At 36.0% G+C, this 24,192-nt stretch overlaps 1 protein-coding gene across 2 annotated transcripts in view; it reads right to left on the bottom strand.

Moving 5' to 3' along the window:
• Positions 1–619: 619 nt before the first annotated feature.
• HTR2C (5-hydroxytryptamine receptor 2C) overlaps positions 620–24,192 on the bottom strand; it is a 225,252-nt gene continuing 201,679 nt past the window's right edge. Inside the window, exon 6 of one of the 2 annotated variants that reach the window (XM_084789846.1) lies at positions 620–4,122. In XM_084789846.1, coding sequence (XP_084645972.1) covers positions 3,293–4,122 — 830 coding nt within the window. In that variant the 3' untranslated portion in view covers positions 620–3,292. The remainder of the gene's footprint in view (positions 4,123–24,192) is intronic. The other variant, XM_084789847.1, reaches the window with a different exon arrangement.

The raw sequence follows: 24,192 nt of genomic DNA on the forward strand, positions 1-24,192 counted from the left end.
CATGCCTTTAATCCAGGCAGAAACAGGCGCATCTCCAAGTTGGAGGCCAACCTGGTATACAGAGTAAGTTCCAGTACAGCAGCCGGGCTTGTTACACAGAGAAAACCTTTATATATATATGGTCCTGTCTGTCCTTGGGGAATATTTAGTGTAGTGAGACAATGATAGTAATGATAACTATCAAGTATAGAAGTTGAGCCCCCTTTCCACCCACTAGCATGCTCAGGGAAGGAAGATGGCATAATTCCACAATGTAAATACTTTTATAAGAAACGTGTTGTTATGGTTAATGCTGTTTTTTGTTTGTTAACTAACCACCCCTCTTAGCTGTTCTTCTCATTTCTTTTAGAACACAGATGAAGTTATTCAGAGACAGTGATATTTTTCTGACTGTGTTTGCCTTTTATAAGCTTAAAAGAATGGATCTTTTATTTACTTCTATTTTTTAGAATTTAAAACAAAACTTAAATTTAAATATATGTTCATGATGTTCTTTTCCTCCCCCAAGGCCTTCTAGATATTTCCCTCCTCCTTACCCACCCTGAGTTTACAATTGATGGGATAGATTTTTATTCTGAAATGGTGCACGAGGAAAAAAAAGACACATGACACACTAAGCATCATTTAATAAATTTAATAAATTAAGAGGAAGTCTCACAAAACTCAGGAGAAGGTAACATACAGGAATGAGGAATAAGACAACACTTTGCAACCATTCACAAAAGTACCATTTGACAAAGGAGGAAAATTACAGGAAATAATATAAGGCAGTCTGTTGCACGTGTCTTAAACAGTATAGATATACAGTAGTACATCAAAATGATTTGACAGTAAATTCACCACGGTTACATTTGTCACATCGACTGTTTTAAAACATTTATAAAAGTTTGTAGATTTAACATCGAACTGTAAGATTTATTTCCAAATGAATATATATTTATATATTTTTACCAAACTGCACAGAACTTACGAATAGCACACAAGTTGAAGATAATTGCTGTGTTGGGTACTATTAAGTACTACTACTTGATGATATAAGAATTATTAACAAATGTGCTGTAAGCTATTACCATTCAACTTATTGCTAGTGCTTTTGGAACTCCATGGTTTATAGTTTATTTCTTTGTAAAACATGTGCTATGAGCTTGCCCTGATAGTTATGAAAGAAATCAGATGTTTCCAATTTTCTCTACTACAATAGTTCAGATCTGAATATCTCTTATGGACTGCTGAAGGAGTTTTCACCAGCACTTCCTATATCAGCTCCTCTGACTTACATTGATACGGATCAGTGGATTCATGCAACATACATGGCGTACATGCACAGCACCATCTGTATGTGCAGAAGTCATGCTCAATGCATGCTGTGTTTCTTCAGACACTTTCGTTTCAACGAGAAGTAGGTCATCTCGTTCAATTTCGGGTAATTGTTTTAACATGCAGTTCAACTGACCTAACAGGCAAGTAGTCTTCACTTTCCTGTCATGTTGGGGCATGCTAAAGCAGTTGACTGACATTTGGCAGTGTTGTAAATCAAAGAGAGACTGTTTGAGTTTCCTCAAATACAGCCATTCTTCCACTGCCCCTGCAGCAGACTGTTGAATTTTTTCTATGCTGTGTATTGAGAACACACTCTGAGGGGTTTGAAAACTCAAATCTTGCCTTTACCAATTTCAAGATCCTAAGAGGCCTACTCCATGGTGTGCAAGTAACTGTCGGGCATAAGAAATAGCATCATGAATTCTTCAGAAATTTATCCACAGTTGTGCGAAATGGACACACATGGAAACACAGTTACTGGGAACATGTGGATACTCTGCACACAGCATAGCCTTAATGATCTGACTTGAGCAATGTTTGAAAACTTTTCATAGTTTTCATTTTCATTAAAATGGTACTTAATTCTTAGAGAGCAGCAGGCCCATGAGTGAAACAATGGCCAACACTTATTGGAACACAGCACTATATTTGAACAAAGATATTTAAAATTCGGGTACATAATTGCAATACAATGGAGAGCTTGCCACGTTCACAATTTAGCTGCAGCCTTTTCCTGCACTAGAGAATTTGGAAGGATCTGAAAACGAGATAAATTTTGATTAAAATCCAAATGGAAACTCTGTATTTCTATTCTTCTCAGAGTTCAATAAAAGCGTCTGTTTAAATTACTTTTTTTTTTTTCACATTCTAAGGGCCTAATTCAGTAGTCCTTAATCAAGTAAAACTTCCAAGGTCATGCTTCTCCACCCTTCTCAGACGAGTTTTACTTAAAAACGGACTGCTAATTTGGGTCCTATAGATAGAGGTACCATAATTAAGAAAATATTTTAATAAGGCTCAAAATGCAAATTTCACGTTGTGTGTAGCACACGAGTTTCCAGAATTCTGAGATCAAAATCCAATTGATGTTGAATTCTGGACTGGGGAGTAACTCTGGGACTTTGTTTCCCAGGTTGGTTGTGGAATTAGGTATTTACTAAGGACCAGAATGAAAACACTAATTCCAGTTTGCTTGTTGCAATAATCAGAATTTGAACATTGTCCTTAAGAAGTGAAAAGCTTTTTGGTGTGTATATCTCTTTAAGCATCCTTCCACTTCTGTAGTCCTGGTTAACCAGCTGCTATGTGAAAAATACCACTATGTTTGGGGACAGACATTGCAGCAGAAAACTGACACAACATTCTGACAATGTCAAATTTTACCCCGATGTGTAACAACAAAGTTTAATTCTGTCTCTGACTCACTGATGGATAGTTTTCACAATGGGAAGAACCTGTCTCACTGTGTTGATGTGTATAGACGAGCAGAGCGAGAATTTAAAGTACATATTTACTGTTAACCTGGAAAAAAGTGCCGCCGAATTTGCCAGTTTAGGTGTGGTTAGAAATATCACCACAGTCATGTGCATCATTCTGGTCCCCCGCAAATGCCACCTGAGATGAACATCAACATTTCCACATTCACAAAAGAAACAGAGATAGGAAGGAAGCAAGGAAAGAAGGACCAAGGAAGGGAGGGAATAAGGAAGGAAGGGAGAGAAAAAACCACAAACACTATTATTCATCAAGGAATCAAAATAACTTAGTCTCTGTCTATCACAAACAGTAAATATAGAACCCCAAATCTCACTAATAACGCATGATTGTAAAGTACAGGGTTGCAAAGCTATTTATAAAAACACTGTTTTGTCACACAGCAGTATTTACATTAGTTGTGATCCATAGGAGAATCACAGGGTGGGGGGAACTTTCCTACAAGAGCTTTCCTGTAGGAAGGCTGTGCTGCTCTGGCTTACACACTACTAATCCTCTCGCTGACCACATTGGAGGGATTGACTGGCAGTTCTAAATTTTCCACCTGCATCTCTATGCCAGGCTCCGGGTCATTAGCCTTCTTAGCCACGCGTTCATTGGTATGCCTATAAATGTTAACATTGAGCTCCCTCCCAGACAAAGCAGTGGCAGCAACCCTAGGAATCTGTCGAACTGGAGGCTTTTTGTCTGGCTTATAATCGCATCGCAAATATTTAGAGAAAGCCCTTCGGTAAATTTTGTTGAAGAGAGTGTACACCAGTGGATTGATGCCTGAACACACATAGCCAATCCAAACAAACACATTGAGAAGCTTCTCCATCAGCTTGTGGTTACAGGACTTCTCACAAAGAACCGACAGGATATTGGTGATGAAGAACGGGCACCACATGACCAGAAACACAAAGAATACAATGCCAAGGACTTTGGAAGCTTTCTTTTCATTGTTGATAGCTTGCATGGTGCCTCTCGGACGCTTTTCTTTCTTCTTTCGACGCGGCTTCTGATCCGGATTGGGGTTCTCTGTGTTCTCTTCATCACCGGCATTCTTCTTGCAGCAGCACTTCAGGAAGTTCAGGCTGATTTCAGGCAGGTCCTCCTCGGTGTGGCCTCGAAGTAACATTAGTGTTTGACGGCGCAGGACGTAGATCGTTAAGAAGTAGGTGATGACCATAATCGTCAACGGGATGAAGAATGCCACGAAGGACCCGATGAGAACGAAGTTCGGGTCATTGAGCACGCACGTGGTGTTATTCACGAACACTTTGCTTTCGTCCCTCAGTCCAATCACAGGGATAGGAACTGAAACACCTGAAGGAATACAAAAGGCCGGAAGTTGTTAAAGCACATGCAGTGATTGAGAAAGGGTACTCGGTTATTCATTAGCATTTTACCAACAGACGTTTAGTCTTGATGTTTGTTGAAAGCTATTCACAGCGTACCAAGTGGCTCTTGGGAAGTATCTGTGCAGTAGATAATGATGACTTTCTGTAAATTGCTGTAACAGTACAGAATCTCCATATTTGAGACAAGCTACTGGAAATACGACTACATCTAAGAGTGGAGGATTGAATCCATCTTGTTCTATTTGTTGCCCCTAGAACTGTCCTGGCTCAATATTTGTTAAGCCAAGGGATAGCTTCACATTTGTCCTCAGCGATATCATTAAGATCATACATTCTTTTTTTTTTAGTCTACTGTTACTCAAGTGCAATAACAATGATATGTACAACATATACAATATACAATAGTCTGCATTCTTTCACCATTATGCAAAAAGTAATGTATGGATTGTTTCCTTTTTGCAAGGTCATGTTCGTGTGTGTGTGTGTGTGTGTGTGTGTGTGTGTGTGTGTGTGTGTGTGTGCGTTTATGTGTTTTGGTATCAGTAACATGGTTTCAAGGTCAATATCAGGATAAGGCTGAAGAAGTATCTTAGGGGTACTACCATGGTTTGAGGATAAGAATGGGAGGAAGAAAGGGAATGGGGAAGAGTAGATGGGAGGGAGAGAGGGAAAGAGAGACACAGGGAAAGGAGGAACAGGGAGACAGACAGACAGAATTTTTATTCATAAGGCTATGGACAAATAGTCTGCTAGGAAAATAAACTGGGTTCCTCACATGAAATATCAGCAAAAAAGGAAGGAGTTAGACAGTGATCGTACACTGAAACCTTCTGGAAACTTTCAGAACTCACTGTGGTAGACCCCATAGATATTCTCCCCTCAACACAGAGGGACAAATCACCAAGGGAAATTTTATATTCATCTGTTCTCTATTCGTCCTTGAGAAGTTAAAACCTTGGCAAACTCAGATTGTGCCTGCGAGATTCTGTCTTAGGCTAATGGCACTCTGGGCTGCTGGATATCCACAATGCTAAGTGGGAGAGGAAGCAGATGTGCACCCTAAAAGACATTGGCTAACTTCAGTGGCCACATAAAGAACTTTGAGGAACTTAATACCTCAACACCATGCTAGCTGTCTTAAGTACTCCTTGTCAGCTGCATTAGACTGAATGACTAAAGAGGAAACGTAGATAATACTGATTGGTATTTAATCTCTGGGAAGATGAGAAAGGGGGGTTTGAAAATGATTAAGTATTTCCCCCATACATTAAATTTCTGCTGTTTGTGATGAGTCTCTGGAGAAAAAAAGTGACAGTATAAAAAACAGCAACCAAAGGAGCAAGATTTCATTAGCTAGTGTTCCACACTCATCTACAGCTCAGGAACTAGGCACACAAGTAGGGAAATAGGGAAGGGTGTATAAACTCGGGGAAACATTTCAAACTATGATTTTTGAAGCAAAAGATTGGACTTGGATAGAAACATTCAGATCTCGCTAAGGTTCCAAGGAAGATGGCCATTTCTTGAGAAATTTCTGCAAGAAAAGTAATACACCTCCCGAGGACCCTTTAGCAAGTGTAGCAGAAGGTGCTCTGCAGATCAGAACTATGGGACCCATATCCCAATGCTAGAGACTCTGAGAAGTTTGTTGTCCCTCTAGAGATATGTCTACAGAGATAGATGTATCTAGACATGAAGGTTCAACTTGCTGTTGGAAATGCTCTCACTATCTTTAAGGCCTTCTGAGAGATACCTAAAGTCCCTAAGGAAGGCATCTTACACTGTCTGTAAGATCAATGTACATTGACTTGTCTCAGAATTTAGCCCTGGAGTACTATGAGCTTAGTTTTGTTAAAAAATTTTCTCACCTTCCCAAGGAATCTAAGGAAAGCCTTGTCAAGGGACAATATGGGGGAGGGGGACCCCTATTATGTATTATGCATTTGAGATTTTGAGGTTAGTCCCCCCCCCTCTCGTGTGTGTGTGTGTGTGTGTGTGTGTGTGTGTGTGTGTGTGTGTTCATTTGTGAACATGCCATAGAATGCATACAATTAAAAGGGAAATTTTCAGGAGTTAGTTTCTCATTTCTGGAACTGAACTTGGATCATCTTATCACCAGCCTCCATGAGGCCAATTTTATGCCTAGCATTCTCATACATTGAGGAAAGTGTAAATCTGATAACTGTCTTTTATTTAATCTATTCTTTGTGTCAGATGTTGAGCCATATGTATTATGGATAATAGAGATGAAAAAAAGTTTTCTAACACCCTCTACAACAGCTATAATTTTGTCAAGTAGTTTAAACCCTTTACAAAACCAGTACAGTTACAAATTCTGTTTCTGGAAGCCGTGAATGCAGTCAACAAACAAGAAGAAATTAACTTTTAAAGACACTATACAAACATTATTATTAATAATATCAACAATCATAGAAACCACATTAATAACAGCATGTCACGCATAGACTCTTTTATTTGATACTTTAAGAACTTAAAAAGTAGTATCAGCAGTTCTCAAAGTGTGCTTCAAGGACCCTGGGAGCCACTGAGACTCTTGCAATCTTTTGTCTGGGTAGTTTCCTTTTCAAATTTTTATTACATATTGGGAGATTCATAGACATGAACTCCTCCTTAACTCAGCCTGGCCTTGAACTTCTGATTTTCCTATCTCCACCCCCTGAATGGGCAGACTACAAGTTTTTTTTCACTTCTATTTTTTTGTCTTTGAAATATCACAATAAAATTTAGGAATTTAGCTCTTATTGTATCAATAGACATTAACAACTCAAATCTGCAAAACGATGCTTTTATTTCTAAAAAAATTTAAATTGTAGTGATTGTCATAAAAGTATGTAGCATGTTAATATTAATCAGGTTTAATTTGCTATTATTTAAAGGAAAATGATCCATTGAGGTCTTTTAAACTTTTAGCTTTTAATCTCATAAATATTAACATTATACTAATGAATAACATATAATCCACATATACAAATGTCTTGGGAGTCCTTTTTCATTTTGCAAATTATGAAGGGTCCTTAAACCAAAGAGTTTGAGAATGCCTGTTTTGTGTTAGTAGACAAGTCATTTGGGACCTGGAGAATTAATCTATCAGATATGCAATGTCTCATCATCTTCAATTCAAGCAATAGTAATGCATGTGTTATTACACCAGTAAGTATAAATAACAGCTCTACTTCCAATAGCACATTTTAAATGCAGTATTTTCATGAGAATTCAAAAAGGTACTTAGTATTTGATCAAGCTAACTTCAGAAAAGTTAAATTTAGCAAATATATGCTCTGATTTTTTTTTTTTTTACAATTTTGATTTGATCAAGTAAGAAGAGTAGAGGTGAAAAACTTTTGGTATCCTATACCAATAACAAATGCGATAACAAAACTACTTTTTCTCAGTGTTTCCTATATGTTACTATATGACCCAATTATTTAAAAATTTTATATAGTTTATATATTATTTAATTCAATACAGACAATGAAACATACACATAATTATTAAGGGAACTAATATAATCTTTCTGAAGTTAACTTTCATATTTCTGTGTCATCTTAGGATACTGGAAACAATGAAAGAAAACAAGTTAAAATTGAGTAATGCTATAAATTCAGGTGTTGTTTCAACTAATAGTCAGATATTGTGCATGCATCACCTAATCAATATTTGCAAACTTTGAAAAGTGGTTTAAATAGTTATTAATTATAATGTTATTAAAAGATAAAATGAATTTTCAATAAGCATATAATATATAACTTAACATTATAGAAACATTGAATTCAGTAATATAGTTCAAATTTTTTGAAAATATTCATTACTACTATATATATTTTATTAGAAATATGATGTATTATGGCAACTTTATTATTAGGTTATTTAAAGATAAAATGAATGTTCAATAGCATGCAAAAATATAACTTAATAATATAGAAACATTGAATTCATGAATACATATTTCAAGTTTTTGAAAAATTTATGCATTGCTATCTGTATTTTATTAGAAATATTATCTATTACTACAATGGCAGAAACTACATCAGCTATTACTTCTGCCACTACTACTTTCATTCACTAAAGACTCACACCAAAAATTGTTAATTTTGAATGTTTACCTACTCTTATACTATATTTGCATGCATTGTCTCATTCTAATTCCATAAATACTCATTCATTGATACTATTTTAATGCAACATGCAAGCCTGAGTATTACTGACTCTTATACTTGTTTTACATTACAAACTATCTACACATATTATCTCATTCTAGTCTCATAGAAAACTCATTTAGTGAAATTATTGTATTGCAAAAAAGTATATCTGGAATAATATATGTATAAATGCATTTATATTAGTTCTTAAAACCTTGAATTCAAGCAACACAGATTAGTTCTTGTCAAACCACCAGAAAAGTGGACATTTATTTTTTAAAACATTTTTTCATTTATGATATATCTTATAAGTGATAGCATATTATAACCATTGTTGACTAAACAGCTGTTGTCACACTTAGTAAATTTGGTCTAAAAAAATATGGTAGATACCAGTAGCGATATTTAAAAAATGAGTATAATATGGAAACACAACAATTCTATGGAAAAGGAAAAATAATGTATTCCACGATAGTCACAAATAGTTTTAGAGTTGGAAACATCTCCTTTGTCTTTCAAACTAAGGCCATTATTGTTTCATGAGAAAGCATTCATAACAGAATAATATATTGTCAAGATATGAGCAATACATGACTGGTGAATGGTGACATGAAAAGGACAAACAAATTTTGTGGGACATCCTCACCAACAAAATGAAAGTATATACTAAAGAAATTGCTGTTGATCTTTGGAGATGCATCGGATATATGTATTTTAAAACATTGTGTAATATAGAAAGAGTATCTTTTCAAGGACATATAAGAGGATCACACTGATGTGAGTAATCCTTTGTCTTCTGTGTGAGTCCTTTGAATATCATAGTTAACAGCATGTGATGAAAGACTTTTTATTAAAGAATCACATAGAAAAACAAGGATGCTTCAATTTTCAGTTGAAAAAATTGTTACTAATATTTGGAGAGAGGTGTATTTTGCATGTTTGATAACTAAGTTATGGTATTAGTAGCATGAGACGTTTAAGGAACATATACTCAACTTTGAACTTCAAAGATTTTTAGCTTTGAGCCAAGAAAGCACACAGGCATAGATGTGTATGTATATGAATATGCATATGGTGGGCATATGTATTTGTATTTATAGTACAGTGACTGATAACATAGTGCTAAGAACTTCTTATGCATCTCTGAGAAAAATGTGATCTAAAAGAAGAGAGCGAAGTAAGAAGCATGAGGATAACTGAGCTTAAAGAGGAATGCCTGGGGAATAGAAACTACACTCGGACAGAAATTTCTGGGGAAGTGAGTAAAGGCCGTTCTGTTATGGCTGACCCTATGGGGAGAAGAAACTTTCAGGAGCACTCTTAGACGGCAACAATATTACCACAAAACAACGTAGCTTGAGGAAAGGTTCTATTTATAAATAACAAGGAGCTTAGACACTGAAGGTAAATGTAGTGGAGTAAGAGAACTCACAGAAAAAGAATGGTTACAAATGGTAGACAAAGATCCCTAAGGAGACAAAGGGAGATACAATCAGAACAAAAATGACCCAAAAGCATGATTTTTTTCCCTATGGGAAGGTGTTTGAAGCATGAATAGGTGACAGTAATTATCAGGGACTAGACAGAAAGTTAGAAAGTGACAGAAATGAGAAACAAATGGCAAAATTGACTGAACTGTGAACTGGATCTGTAAAGTTGTTTGCATAGATGTTTCTCGATCCTACGCAGCAACCAGACATTTCTTAGAAATCAGTTGAGATAGTTGAACACTCATGTGCTACAAAAAATAATAATCCAGGAGAATAAGTACACAGAGGTTGGAGAAAATGACAAGATAACCTGAGAAAAGATACATATTTAGGTCCCAGGAGGAACATAAGGTCTCATTTCTCTAATAAACACACAGAAGGAAGATGATTATATAGAGAGAAATCTAAATGAATTGGGAAACAAGGGATTAAAGGACATTGATGAAGAGAGTCCCTACTCTCCACATGTGAGACCCACAGGAGACTATGCTACTATATCTGAGCAGAGGTTCTGGGTCCACATCATACATAGTCATTGGTTGACGTTTCAGTCTGTGTGTTGTAGTGTAGTTATCCTGTATTATGTGGCTAATATCTACTTATGAGTGAGTATATACCATGTGTGACTTTCTGGGTCTGGGTTACCTCACTCAGGATGATCTTTTCTAGTTCCATCCATTTGCCTGCAAATTTCAAAGTTTCCTTGTTTTTAATAGCTGAATAGTATTCCATTGTGTAGATGTACCACAGTTTTTTTTTTTTTACCCATTCTTTGGTTGAGAGACATCTAGGTTATTTCCAGGTTCTCACTATTACAACTAAAGCTGCTATGAACATAGTTGAACAAATGTCCTTGTTGTTTAGGGCTTAAGATGTTTTTAGGTCTATATATATGTTTTTACTTGATAATGACAAGATATGATGGAGATTGATTTATGTTCAGAATTTTAGACACAGCAAGATAGGAAAGATGTTTTCTTCTGGGTTGCCAAATACAAATAGCCAAAACACTAAGAATGTAACATTTATATAATTCCTGATTGTGTCATGTTTCTTCTTGCTATAGGTAGTTTCTTGTATATATGTGTAATAATACAAATTCATATGTAAAAATTAAAGAGTGTTTAATAATTTAATAAGATATTGATGAGTTGTTGAGATGTTTAGGAAGGTCCATGTCAAGTGCAAGGCAACTCCAACTCTTGAAAAGTGGTACTAGAGGACTGGTCACAACCCCCTTGACAACCCTGTATTTCTGATAATGTATAGCAAAATTGCAGTTATGAAGTGGCAGTGGAATTTATGCTTGGGTGTTATCACAGCATGAGAAACTGTATTAAAGGGGTGCAGCATTAGGAAGATTGAGAACCACTGTGTTGCAGGGCAGGTGGGATTACGATCAACTGCGAGCACCTAGGGGAAGGACACAATTGTTACAGAGCTCACTTTGAGTTAAGTTAAAGGTGATCATGGCAGATCACTATGAAAATTATCTTGACTGCATGTGTGAATTTCTAGAGAGAGATGCAGGTTAGCCACATAATTTTTCTTAAAAGGAGAAATTACAAGGTCATGATTTTTAGGGAGAATATTGGTGGCAAAAGAGGAATCTGGAAAGTCTGAAGTAAAGGTTTGCAACCTTTTCTTGTTATTGTGTACTTCTTTTTAAGGAAAGTGTTCCTAGATGAGAAAAGAAAAAGACATATAGAAAACTTGTAAGGAGCCAAATTATTTTAATATTCTTTTGTCAAATTTTAATGGTAGATCATAGAAATGGTAACACTTGTTCTTTCTGTGGTTCAAGGAAATGAACCTAGGGCCATGCATGTGTTAGGTAAACTCTTTTTCAGTGAGCCATCTCCCCTTTCTCTTTTTTACATTTTGAGACAGGGTCTCACTAAAATGCTCAGGATAGCCTTGAATTTGCTCTGTAACCCAATCAAGCCTTGAATTTGTGATATTCCTGCCTTAGCCTCGTGAATGGCTGGGATTACAAACCTGTGCTAGCTGTCTTGGCTTTTTAGTTAGCACAGTAAGTAACAAAGTTAGTGAAATTTAGAAACAACTAATGAGCATCTGTCTGTCATATGACATTATTTCTGCCACAGCTGATGGTGATATGAAAATAACTGCAGTTCAGGTTAGTGATATAATTACAACATCCAAGTTTATTTTTCCACCGTATTGCATAATTTGTAGCTAAGTCAAGGACATTTCAAATTTTATTCACTGGTTATATGAAATAAAATATTTTTTCACAATCAAAATTTAAAACAAATTTCATGTTATAGTAGCTAGTATCAAAATCAGCTTTAGGGTCCTAACAAAGAGTATTAAAAGATCTTGGCAGTGCAACACAAAACACTCCATGTTATTTTGGAGGTTTTATTCCTCTTCAGAGATCTTTTATTTATATTTCATGGTTTCTGTGCAAATGTGTGTGTCTCCGTGTCTGTGTGTGTGTTTCTTGTGCTTTTTCTTTTGCTGTTTTTTCCTGTTTGTTTTGTCCTTCTCTTGTTTGTCTTTATTATTATCTTATTGTTATTTATATGCCTGTTTGTATTATAATAGAGAAAGAAGGGTGTGGATTTGAGTGGGTGGGGAAGTAAAAAGGATTTTGGAGGATCTATATAAAGAGAAACTATAATCAGAATATGTTGTATGAAGATCTATTTTCAATTTAAAAATAAAAATAAAAGCCCAACATTTTATATTAGTGGCTGAAGAACTTAGAGAAAATACACACTTTTAATAACATCCAGTAACTCAGAACAAATTGCTGAGCTACAATAACAAAAATATGTGAAAGTACCTGAAACTGAACAAAATGTAGGAGAAAATTATAAGGAACCCAGGCATTCCACTCAAAGTCGGGACTTATGGGAGTTGAATTTTAAATTCCTATGTCCCTTCCCTGAGGGACTTCGCTAAGCTGCAGGCTAGAACTAGAAAGTTGCTGTGTAAACAAAGTGAACTGCAGAGTGAGAATAAAGGATGCAGGACTGCCAAGAGAATCAGGATTGGGGCAGAAGAGCCAGAGAAAGAAGGAATCACAGTGAGGAGGTGGCCTGGAGTTGCCACACAAAGTTCCCTTAAATTCTTGCTTAGCACCTGAATCTCCTACAAGCAGGGCTCTAAGGAAAGCATGAAGCCCACAACATTTAAGAGGTGTAGCATACTTAGGGCGATATTAATATCTTCTGTTGCAGGGAAAACAGAATTCGGAATTATATAAAGCTAAAAGCACTTAGTACATAACTTGGATATTTCACTAATGGTAGAAAAGAACAAACTTTAAGCAGCAAAGATCCTTTTCCTTTCTTTTTGACTTCCTTTTTCTTTTGACATAAGATCTTGCTATGGAGGCTGGCCTAGAACTCATTTGGTAGCCCAATGTGGCCTTGAAGTCACAATCTTCTTATCTTAGAACCCCCGCCCCCCGATGGGTTCACATACATGCAACAGCAGATCTGGCTTGCCCTCTTCTTACAGCTTAAAGATGTAACCTAAGACTGAAAGCAAACCTGTAGCTCACTGTTGATACAACAAAATGGACCATCTGAAGCTTTTTCATGAGCATTTTTATAGGTTTACTAGAGATACAAAGAGATGTAAGAATATACAAGGTCAACAGAAACAGATAAACACATAACCTTGAGTGTTCCAATTGACAGAGAGGTTCTTTATCATAAATATGCTAAATAATCACCCAGAAAAAATAACCATATTAGTCATAGAAATGAAAATTTCAGTTAGAATGTAAAAGAAAAATAAAGAAAATTTTTTAACTGTAAAATATACTCTGAAAAACTGGCTGGGATACCCAGTAAAAGCAGTAACTGGTGAATTTGACAGTCTAAATCATCTGAACTTAAGCACAATGAAAACCATCACAGGGTAAGTACAGCAGATGCAAGAGGAGTCCCAGTGAGGTTCAAGTATTGATAGGGTAGAGAAAGCCAGAGGCCTTATACCAGACCATCAAACAAGGAACATTTGCAAGCAAAGAAGTGTGGACAAAAGGGTATACTGTGGGACACTCTGTGATACACTACAGATTCCACAGGGAATTTTTTTTTCTGTTTGGAGGGGAAAGTTGCAAGAGTAGAAGGCAGGTATGAGAGGAGGGGAGGATGAGTAGGAGTGGGGTTCCCACTCCACCTGACGTGGTAACCCCAGATTTTGTAAGGAGTGTCACATAGCCCTCAAGGAAGATTATAGTCCAGACCCTTTCCTGATAAGAAACTTGTTCAAGCACAGGGAATTCCTGGAAGTACCCCACCCTATGTTGAGGAGCTCCTAGCCTCCAGCAGAGACCTTTAATCATACCTAGAAGATATTTTCCCAACCATAGGATAATTATTGTTTTCTCCTTTTTGTGATTGGGCCCTTGTGTTACTGCATGTATATGAGCTACTGTACCACTGCATGTAGATTAAGTATCCTGGCACACTTTGCCCTCGAGAATCAGACACTTTCACCTCAAAACCCCTTCCCACTGCCCAAGGCTTAAAAATAAAGGCTGGCTGGCATGCTTGCTGGCCCTGGTGCTTGCTATTCCTCCGCCATGACTGTCTGAGATGACATTTCTTTCAAGGGAGGGAACAACAGCTAGATACGTGGTGGTCAGACAGCAATGGCAGAAGTGCCTTTGCAAGCTGCCGGGACCTGCTCCATTGTTATTGCTGACTCGGTGCTGACCACAGGTAAAGCACACCCTAGGCCTGCCTCTCACCAGACCTGCCTGTTGGTGGGTTTCAGACATCTGCCTGCTTTCTCCCCGAAGCTTAACACAGCAGCTCAAACAAAGAGCTGTAACAGTTTTGGTATCATCGTTGGCTTGTGGAGCTCCCGAGTCTCCACTGCCTTCTGATACCAACACTCTCATTCTAAAAGAGCTAAACTGTAACATTCATTTTCTACCTCCCCTGTAAGACCCAGAACCTGGACCAGTGCCCAGCCTTGGGCCTCACCCTGCGGGCAGTATCCTGCCCCTGAGCAAGAAACTGGACCTTGAAAGTCCATCCGGTCTAGTCCGGAAGCGAGCCACGCCTAGACCGATCCATGGGCTGTGAGACCCAGACCGCCTTGCCAGATGCTGAATGACAGAAATCCATGGTAAGTGAGATACAGGTAATTTTACTCCTTCTTCCTTACTTTAATGGGAAAATTATGGTTATCTTAAAACCTCGTAGACAAGAAAAGAAACCATGACGATTGGAAAGACAGCATTTAAAGCTTGTGATAATAGCAAAAAGCAATGTTCTGGGAGAATTTTAACTATGAATGCTTAGATTTGAAAAGAAATAGTTGAGTTTCTGTAGCTAAAATCTCAAAAAGAACAAACTCAATACTATAAAGAAGGGCTACAGCAAAAACAAAGCTAAAGAAATCACATAAATATTGAGATAATGTATATGAGCCAAAATTTTGTTCTTTATAAATTTGAATGCTAATGAAGAATCTGTAATAAGGTGCACCAAGAAAAATAAGAGGACCAGAGAGACAAAGGGGTCAAATGTGCAAAGTAAAACTATAGCACTACATACTGTCTACAGATACTGGCACAGAAAGATAATTTCTCCGATGATCAGTTGTATACTCTACTGTTTCCTATACAATGCAAAAAAATCATTCAGTAATTAACCATTTATATTTCAAGGCACATTCACACCTCCACATACAATAGCAGTAATATGTACTTTTAATATACCTCAATGTTTCCTGTCTCAGGCTATCTAAGCCTCCCTTTCTGAGATCAATAGATATTGGACCACATGCTTGTGTTCTATAGGTTGTTGATGCTCAGTTTATTTGTAAATCCACCTATCTTACTAAAATTATGCTTACAATACATTAAAAAGTACAGAGAATACACACTCACACACAAACACACACACACTCACACACACACACCGCACGCACACACACACACACACACACACACACACACACACACACACACACATACACACAGATATTTACAAAGGCATATAGTGTTGTAATCCCTATTCCAAAAGAGACAATTATAAGGCGTGGTAACAAAGAAGGACCTAGAAAACAGGAAAATTGAGCAGACATATCAGTTGATAAACAGTGTTAGGAAGGCAAGTTTTCACTTAGAGCATTGAACATTTACTGTCTCCAAGAAGGGAAAAACAATAATCTTCTTAAAAATAAAATAATTTCAGAGTATTACAGAGGGTGACAATATCCAGTTCTTTAAATAAGCTACTTAAGTCAAGGAAGCAGAAAGTGGAATTAGTAAGCACTAAAAGTAGAAAGTTAATATGAGTAGACCAGGAGTGGTCACTAGGCTTGATAAAAAAAAAAATTAACACACTAAACCTCAAAGTAAGTGTTTTAATAAGAATGAAAGGAAAACAGTATCACTTGAAAGATAATAATGTCAATGAAAGAACAACTACAGAAAGAGCAAATAGAAATGTTAGTGCTTATAATAGTCAACACAGCTAAAAACCACTAGATGACAGAATTGCAAATGTAAGAGGCCAGGAACATCAATGATTAGGGAATAACATAATGAAAAACAAAAAGAACAAAGGCTGATATGTATGAAATAATATTAAGTAGAGCAACTTGTGTGTTCTCAGAGAGGAAAAGGAACATCAAATGTATTTGAAAAAATAGTGGTTAATACTTTCAGGAACAGATGAAACAAGTCTTAACCTAGATTTCTTTGAAACTGAATGAACCCAAAACTCAAAAACTAAACTATTACACCAGGACAAATAGTTTTCTGGTTCTAAAATATAAAATAGAGTGTGTGCAACTTGTCTGACATGCTTAAGATCTTAGTTTAAGCTTCAACACTGCAATGATATATTTAAAAGATGATGTAATAAAAAAAAATTGGAACCATTAGTAAGAAAGAACGTAATACATGAAGAGGAAAAAATATGATTATTTTCTCACATCACTAGAAAACATGAAGTCATCAAAACAGCTAAATGCAAAAAGTGGACAAAAATATAATACTTGATTGACCAATCTATATCCTGTGAAACAATTTTCAAAAACTGAAGGTGAGGTGAAACATTATTATTAAATGGAAACAGAAATGTAGATAGATTTCATTATGAGAAAAATGCTTTGAGGACAAAAAGAAAGGATATGAGCAAGAAACAGTGACGAATTCACAAATCTTATCTGAATATAAGGTTAAATGTGATATAGCAGCTAGGCTTAGTGGTACATGTCTAGAATCCCAATGCTCAGGAAGCAGACTCAGGGGAATCAACAGAAATTCAGGGTAAACCCTCCTCCCTCTCTCTCTCTCTCTCTCTCTCTCTCTCTCTCTCTCTCTCTCTCTCTCTCTCTCTCTCTCTCTATCTCTATCTCTATCTCTCTCTCTGTCTTGATTTAATAAAGTTTTATTTTCCCAATTGTACAGCTGATTGAACCTGCTCACCAGCTGCTGGGGCATCTCCACCCTTTGTGTTTCTGGTGTAAATTACTTGGGCTCTCTGCTTTGAAACCAGCTTGGTAAGTCCTTTACTAAGGAGCTCCTGAAGGGCTGCCCTGGCCAAGAAAATGTGAACCTTCAGTGTCTCAGAGACCACAGCTGGAGCTGGGAACTTTCCTACAGAGTTTGTCCTATATGGCTTTGTCAAACAGGACACAACTTAGATCTCTCTATCTAAGTATGCTTTCATTCCTAAGGCTGTGCTTTGTAAGGATCCCAGGTGGCCCTAAGCTCTCAATTCTGGCTGACCCTGAGGCTCTGTGCAAGCAGGATGTAAAGTCCACAGGAGATTTGTAAACTCCCCAGCTAAAAGATGAAGATGTGTCTCAACAATAACACAGACCCTGGCAAGGAGGCAGATTAATCATTTCCAGACATGAAAGTAACCTCTATCTAATTACCAGCTGGTCACTAAACTAATGAGGCAGACACTTCATTGACAAAGAATATATACTTTGTACAGTTACTTCAGAAAAGCTATTAAATCATAATAAATTGTGGAAAAAACAAATTCTAGGAAATAGGGAAAATATAAATTCCAACAAGTCAAAGGTAGCAATAAAAATATACTAATCCAAAGAAACAAAACACATGGCTGATGGATAATAAAGCAGCCAGTAAAATCTTTCCCAGGGAGCCTAGATATTGAACTTACCAGAGAAAGACTCTAAGTTATTTTTAAAATGTTCAGCTAGTTGAAGTCAATAATTAAATATGTTAATAGTGCAGAGTATTATTCACATAAATAATGATAAAGCAAGGCATAGTCAACTAATTAAAAACTACAAAGGAACGAAGAAGTGTGGTGGTATAGGTCAGTCATATAGCCCTTGCCTAAGTTTACCAGATGTCTTGGATTCCATCTTTTTTTAAATTTTTATTTTTTAATATAATTTATTAATTTATTCTTGTTATATCTCAATGGTTATCCCATCCCTTGTATCCTCCCATTCCTCCCTCCTTCCCATTTTCCCCTTACTCCCTTCCCCTATGACTGTGACTGAGGGGGATTTCCTCCCCCTGTATATGCTCATAGGGTATCAAGTCTCTTCTTGGTAACCTGCTGTCCTTCCTCTGAGTGCCACCAGGTCTCCCCCTGCAGGGGACACGGTCAAATATGGGGCACCAGAGTTCGTGTGAAAGTCAGGCCCCACTCTCCACTCAATTGTGGAGAATGTCCTGTTGGATTCTATCTTAATCATGGAGGAAAATGTTTCTAGAATAGTCATGGGGGCATTAAGCACTGGCAGAACATTTAATCAAGAAAGTTACTACTAGTGTTCAATATGAATAATGAGATTCTGTAGTGTCTGAATAATACCCATTTTATTCTTCCTGCCTCCCAGTTCAAAGAGACAAGCAATCTTTCCTTGACCTAGATACAGCCAGTGCACAAGACTTTCCCATACTCCTAGTTTTCACCTTGAATTATATGTTTCAAGGCATGGCTGACATCAGCATTTTTTCATCCTGCCAAGGAAACTATTATCTGGGTGAACGTAGTTGATAAGCAGGGACTTCACTGTTTTTCTCAAGCCTCATTCATATAATGAAAGCTCTATTGTTTGCATTCTGCTGCTAAAAATGCAGAGGCCTAAATTGTTATTTTCACAAATTGTAAAGCAGCAGTTCCATCTCAAGTTAAACAAGCAAAAAGCCTAAATGTTCCACCAAGCCCTCAGAGACTATTGTGCGTTTATTATTCAGAAAATCCAGCTAGGATCCCTATCCCTCTCAATGCCAGTTCCAGAATTGTGCCATTTGAACTTTTATCTTGGTTAAGAATTGACTGTAAAGCAAGTAGTTCTTAATCTTTTATCCGAGAAACTGACTTATTATAGGATAGTGTGGAAAACTCAAGGACACTAAAAAACAATAGAGATTTACAACCAGTAAGAGAACTCCACAATACACTAGAGAGAGGGGGGGGGGCGACTATTACTCATGAAATACCAAGAGGTGAGGAAGGAAAGAAAAGAAGACATATTTTTAAATTAATGGATAAAAAATTCTCAAATTTATTAAAATCCAATGATATAAAATTATAGGAAATCAATCAACCCCAAGTCATATAAATCCACATAACTATAAACATACATCAGAGTTTAAATGCTGAGCACATAAGACAAGTAGACGATTTTAATATGAGGAGAAAGAGAAAAGGGCTTGTCTCAGAACTCACAATAAATACTATTTCTTATTCATTTTTAGGTGATATTGTTGTTCGTAAAACCAAAGAGCCTTAATGAGATTTGGGTAAACGAGTCAGCAGTTTATTAGAGAAAGCCGATTAAAGACCTTAAAGTAATTTCTTGTGATCAAGGAGAAATGTTCATGTTCATACACTGGCAAGGTTGCTCAGTAGATGGAGGTGACGCCACCAAGTCTGAGGACCAGAGCTCAATATCTAGGACACACATAGTGAAGGGGAGAAGTGACCACCACAGGTTGTCCTCTGACTTCCGTACAGTGCAGTAGCATGTGTGTGCTCACCACATACTCACATGCATAAGTGTCATAAGCTTTTCCAAAGGACATTAGGGGAAAATATAGGTAAATCTACAAAAGTGAAAGTTGAGAATATCACCATGACACTTATTTTCAAAGAACTAGTAAAGAGTGCTCTTCCAACTGAGAGATTCTTAAGGATAAGAAGAAAACATTGGAAGAAATAAAACTTCTTGACGAGTATTTATATAGAAACATTGAATGTTCCAATACTGTAAACATGGTGTGTATAACATTTATGTCTTCAGTATGAGGACTAAAATATGGCTATATGTTAAAATATATATAAAATAGAAAGATACAAAATATAATACCCAACATTCAAAAAGTAGTAAGGTTTCTTATGTTTTTTTTCCTGTTTTGTGATCAGTTCTTATCATTTTAAAACAGTTGGCAAAGCTAAAAGATAAGTTTGCAAGCCTCACAATAACTATAAGGGAAAAAACTATAATAGACACATTAACAATGATAAGCAAGGAATCAAAGCATACCTCTAGAGTCAAGTATCTAATCACAGGAGAAAAATTGAGAGTAAAAAGGAACTACACTGAAACTACAAAGCAAGTAAAAAGATGTATACCACTGCCTACTGATAACTACCATAAGTGGAAGTGGAATAATTCTCTAGTTTAAGACATGGAATGAGTGTATGGATAAAATAACATGACTTTATCTACAAGGCCAAATTTATTTTGGAAGTAAAGTTACAAAAAGTTGATGCAATGCAAATGAAATATAAGAGAAAACAAGAGTACCCAAACATATATCAGATGGAGTGCCATTTAATCAAAACAACAATAACAGAGACAGACGTGGTCATTTTATGGTGGTAAATGGATATTTATATCCATATTCATCAGGATAAAATTGCATACATGTGAATAATATGGAATAGAAGGAAGAAGTGTATATTTGCTTTATATCAGAACACCTGAGCTTATGAAGCAAATTTTAACAGACCTAAAAGGATAGTTAGTATTATCTTATAATAATCATTAGGGACTATATAATGTCACTGTCAGCAATGGACAGACTATTTAGACAGAAAAAAAATCATCACTAACACTAAGAAAAACCTGCAGAAAAGTAAATATGTACTTTCAATGAACTTTGGGACATCTACAGAACACTACATTTGACAGTTGCAGAATACACAGTATTTCAACAGTGCATGTGATTTTTTTTAAAGACAGAAAATTATAGGCTATAAAAGAAACCTCAAATTAAAAAAAATCATATTGAGCATCTTTCCTGACCATTGAAATAGAAATAGAAATTGAAACCCAAGAAAGAAACTTTGAAAATTATAAAAATCCAAGGAAAGTAAAGAATTTCCTTCTTCAAAATTTATTTTTTTTTAGCTATTTGTATGCATGTGCCTGCAAGAGCTTATGTGCACACCATGCATACAGGAGTCCCTGGAGGCCAGAAGAGGGCACTGGAACCCCTAGAACTGGAGTTTGTGACAATTGGGAGCTGTCATATGAGTACTAAGAACCAAACCCTTGTCTTCTGTAAAAGAATAAGCTAAGCAATATCTCCATCTCCAAAACTTTGTTCTTAAAAAATGAATATGTTAGAACCAGAATTTAAAAAACTAATAGAAATGCAACATACTAAAATATATAACATATAAAAATGTAGTGGAAGAAAGAAGTGTGTAACCATTGGTGCCTATGTATAAAGCAGGATATTTTTAAAGATCCTATAGTAATCAAGACAGCATGATAATAGTATAAAATAGTCAGATATATTAGTAAAACAATTAAAATTCTGGAAGTAAATGTACACATACATGCAATGAACCTTTACTATAAGTAAAAGAACAGTTATTAGCAAAAGACTAAATTGTTTTGGGAAAATTAGATGTCCACTTGCAGAAGAATGATATTAGCTCTCAACTGCCATGTGTAAAAACAACTAAAAATGGATTTAAAAGTTAAATACTACACATGAGACTACATTAAATGCTAAAGTATAAGAAAGAAAAGTAGAAATATTCAAATGGGTTTATATTAAATTGTCCAATATAAAAAACACTCAAAAGAATTAAGGGAAAGCTTGGAGATTTTAAAAAAGTATTTTCAAACTCTACATCTGAGAAAAGGTTAATAACTAGAATGTACAAAGAATTCACACAACTCAATAGCAACATTAGAAACCCATAAACCACCCCCCATAGCCCAATTAAATCATTTCTTAAGGGAAGACTTATAAATAGCCAGTCCGATATTTCACAACCAATTCATCATCATTAATCATAAGGAAAATGCAAATAAAAGCCACAATGAGAAAGAGTTAGGAAGATTCTAAGGGGGAAAAAACCCACAAGAATTGATGACGGGGTGAAGAGATGGAAGCCCTTACATGTAGCTGTTGAGAATGCAAATGAGTATAGTCATTATGGGAAACAGTACTGAGTTTCTTTTAGAAATTAAAAATTAAATTAAAAGATGTAGCAATTCCATTACTGGATATATTTCTGAATGAAACTAAATGAGTATATCAAAGAAACAGTTGCATCTCCACATTCTGTGCAAAATTGCTCCTAATAGCCAAGAAATGGAAACAAGACATGGATAAAGGAAATTTAATGTATGAACATGATAGTACACTATCCAGCCATATATACATATATATAGACAGTCTTGTCATTTGCAACAAAATAGATGGGACTGGAGATTACTGTGCTTAATGAAATAAGCAAAGCACAGAAAATCAAATAACACAATCTCATTCACATGCTTAACTTTACTATCATTGAATGTAAAATGGAGAGAATAGACGGGAAGGATGGAAAAATGTTGACACAGTCATTGATATGAAAAATTAGAGTCTCAATAGTGGATTTGTTATTCAAAAAGAGTAAGGAAAGAGAGAGAGAGAGAGAGAGAGAGAGAGAGAGAGAGAGAGAGAGAGAGAGAGAGAGAGAAATATCAACTGAGATAATGCATTCTGAAGGACAGAAGGAATAAATAATGAAGAAAAGTCAAGAGATTCTCACATACATGTGAGATATCAAGTTTGCTAACACATGCACAATTGGTGTTCTGTCAAGAAGGATGTACAAAAAGGGTCAGAAGAAGTAATGGCCAATTGTTTAACTAATTTGAACAGAACTAATTTTCTACATATCCAATAAGCACCATGAAGTCCAAGCAGAACAAAGTTAAAAAGGAACATGTACAGAGAGAGTGTAATAAAGTGTCAAATTACAAAGACCATAAAAGAATCTCAAAAACAGAACCAGAAGCAGCTCCTCACATAAACAGAAATCTCAAGCAGATTAATTTCCCCACCCAAACTCTGAGCTGATATAGATGTACAGTAACCTTTACAATAAAATAGTCTCAACTAACAGAAACTAAAGTAATAAAAATGGCAATTGGTCATGCTGACATATTAATGATTGGCACATATTCCCACAATGAAAAAATTATAAGATAAATAAAAATAATTACACAACTTTAAAAAACCAGCTAATTCCAAAACAGAATTGACACTGTACTACATAGCTTTCACTGACATGTCAAATAAACAGAAATTTAACAAGAAACTACAAGACTTAACCTATACTGTAATCTCAATAGACCTAATAGATATTTATAGTGTGTTCCACAGAACAACAGCAGAAAATACTTTTTCTTAGGTGAACCCACAGCAGTTTCCAAATAGACTCTATGTCAAGTCAGGAAACAATTCTCAATCAGCTTCAAAGGATTTAAAGTAGAAAAAGTATACTTTGCAGTGGAGATGGAATGTAAGGAGAATTCAATAATGCAAAGATAACAGGAAGTTCACATAAATACTGGAATTCTTTGGGAATTAGGCAACTCAATCCTCTGAGAATAGTGATTTAAAGTAGAAATAATAAGATAGTTTTAAAATGCTGAAATAAAGAAAATGAAAAATTCATGTAACAAAACTATGGGATACAATGAAAACTGTGCTTAGAAGAAAAAATTGTAGCTATTATGTTTTATGTTTTAAAAGATTTTAAAGAACCTTCTTATGTAGATGGCTTCAAATGTGGCCAAAAAAAAAAAAAACCACTGGACAAAATGTCCTCGTTTCTAACACAGAGTTCTGCCTAAAAATGGGCAAGATTGGGTGCAGGCCGAGTCAACGGTCCAACTCTGCCAAGACAGGGTAAGCAAGTCCTCAATAGTTCCTGCTTCACAAAAATGTCTGTCAGATATATTTGGCCAGAAGGCTGAAGAAGATGCTCCAATGTCATAGAGAGTTTTGGATGACTATTCAGGTAGAAAACTGTCTCTGTCATCTTCTTATTTGGAAAGCTACACCTGCACTCTCAATATACTCAGGTAATCAAGTTTATTCCTTCTCAAGTCTCTGATGGAGTTTAAGACCAGATAGTTGAGTTTTAAAAT

Source organism: Acomys minous (assembly GCF_964271855.1).
Source record: "Acomys minous genome assembly, chromosome: 7".
Lineage (NCBI taxonomy): Eukaryota > Metazoa > Chordata > Mammalia > Rodentia > Muridae > Acomys > Acomys minous.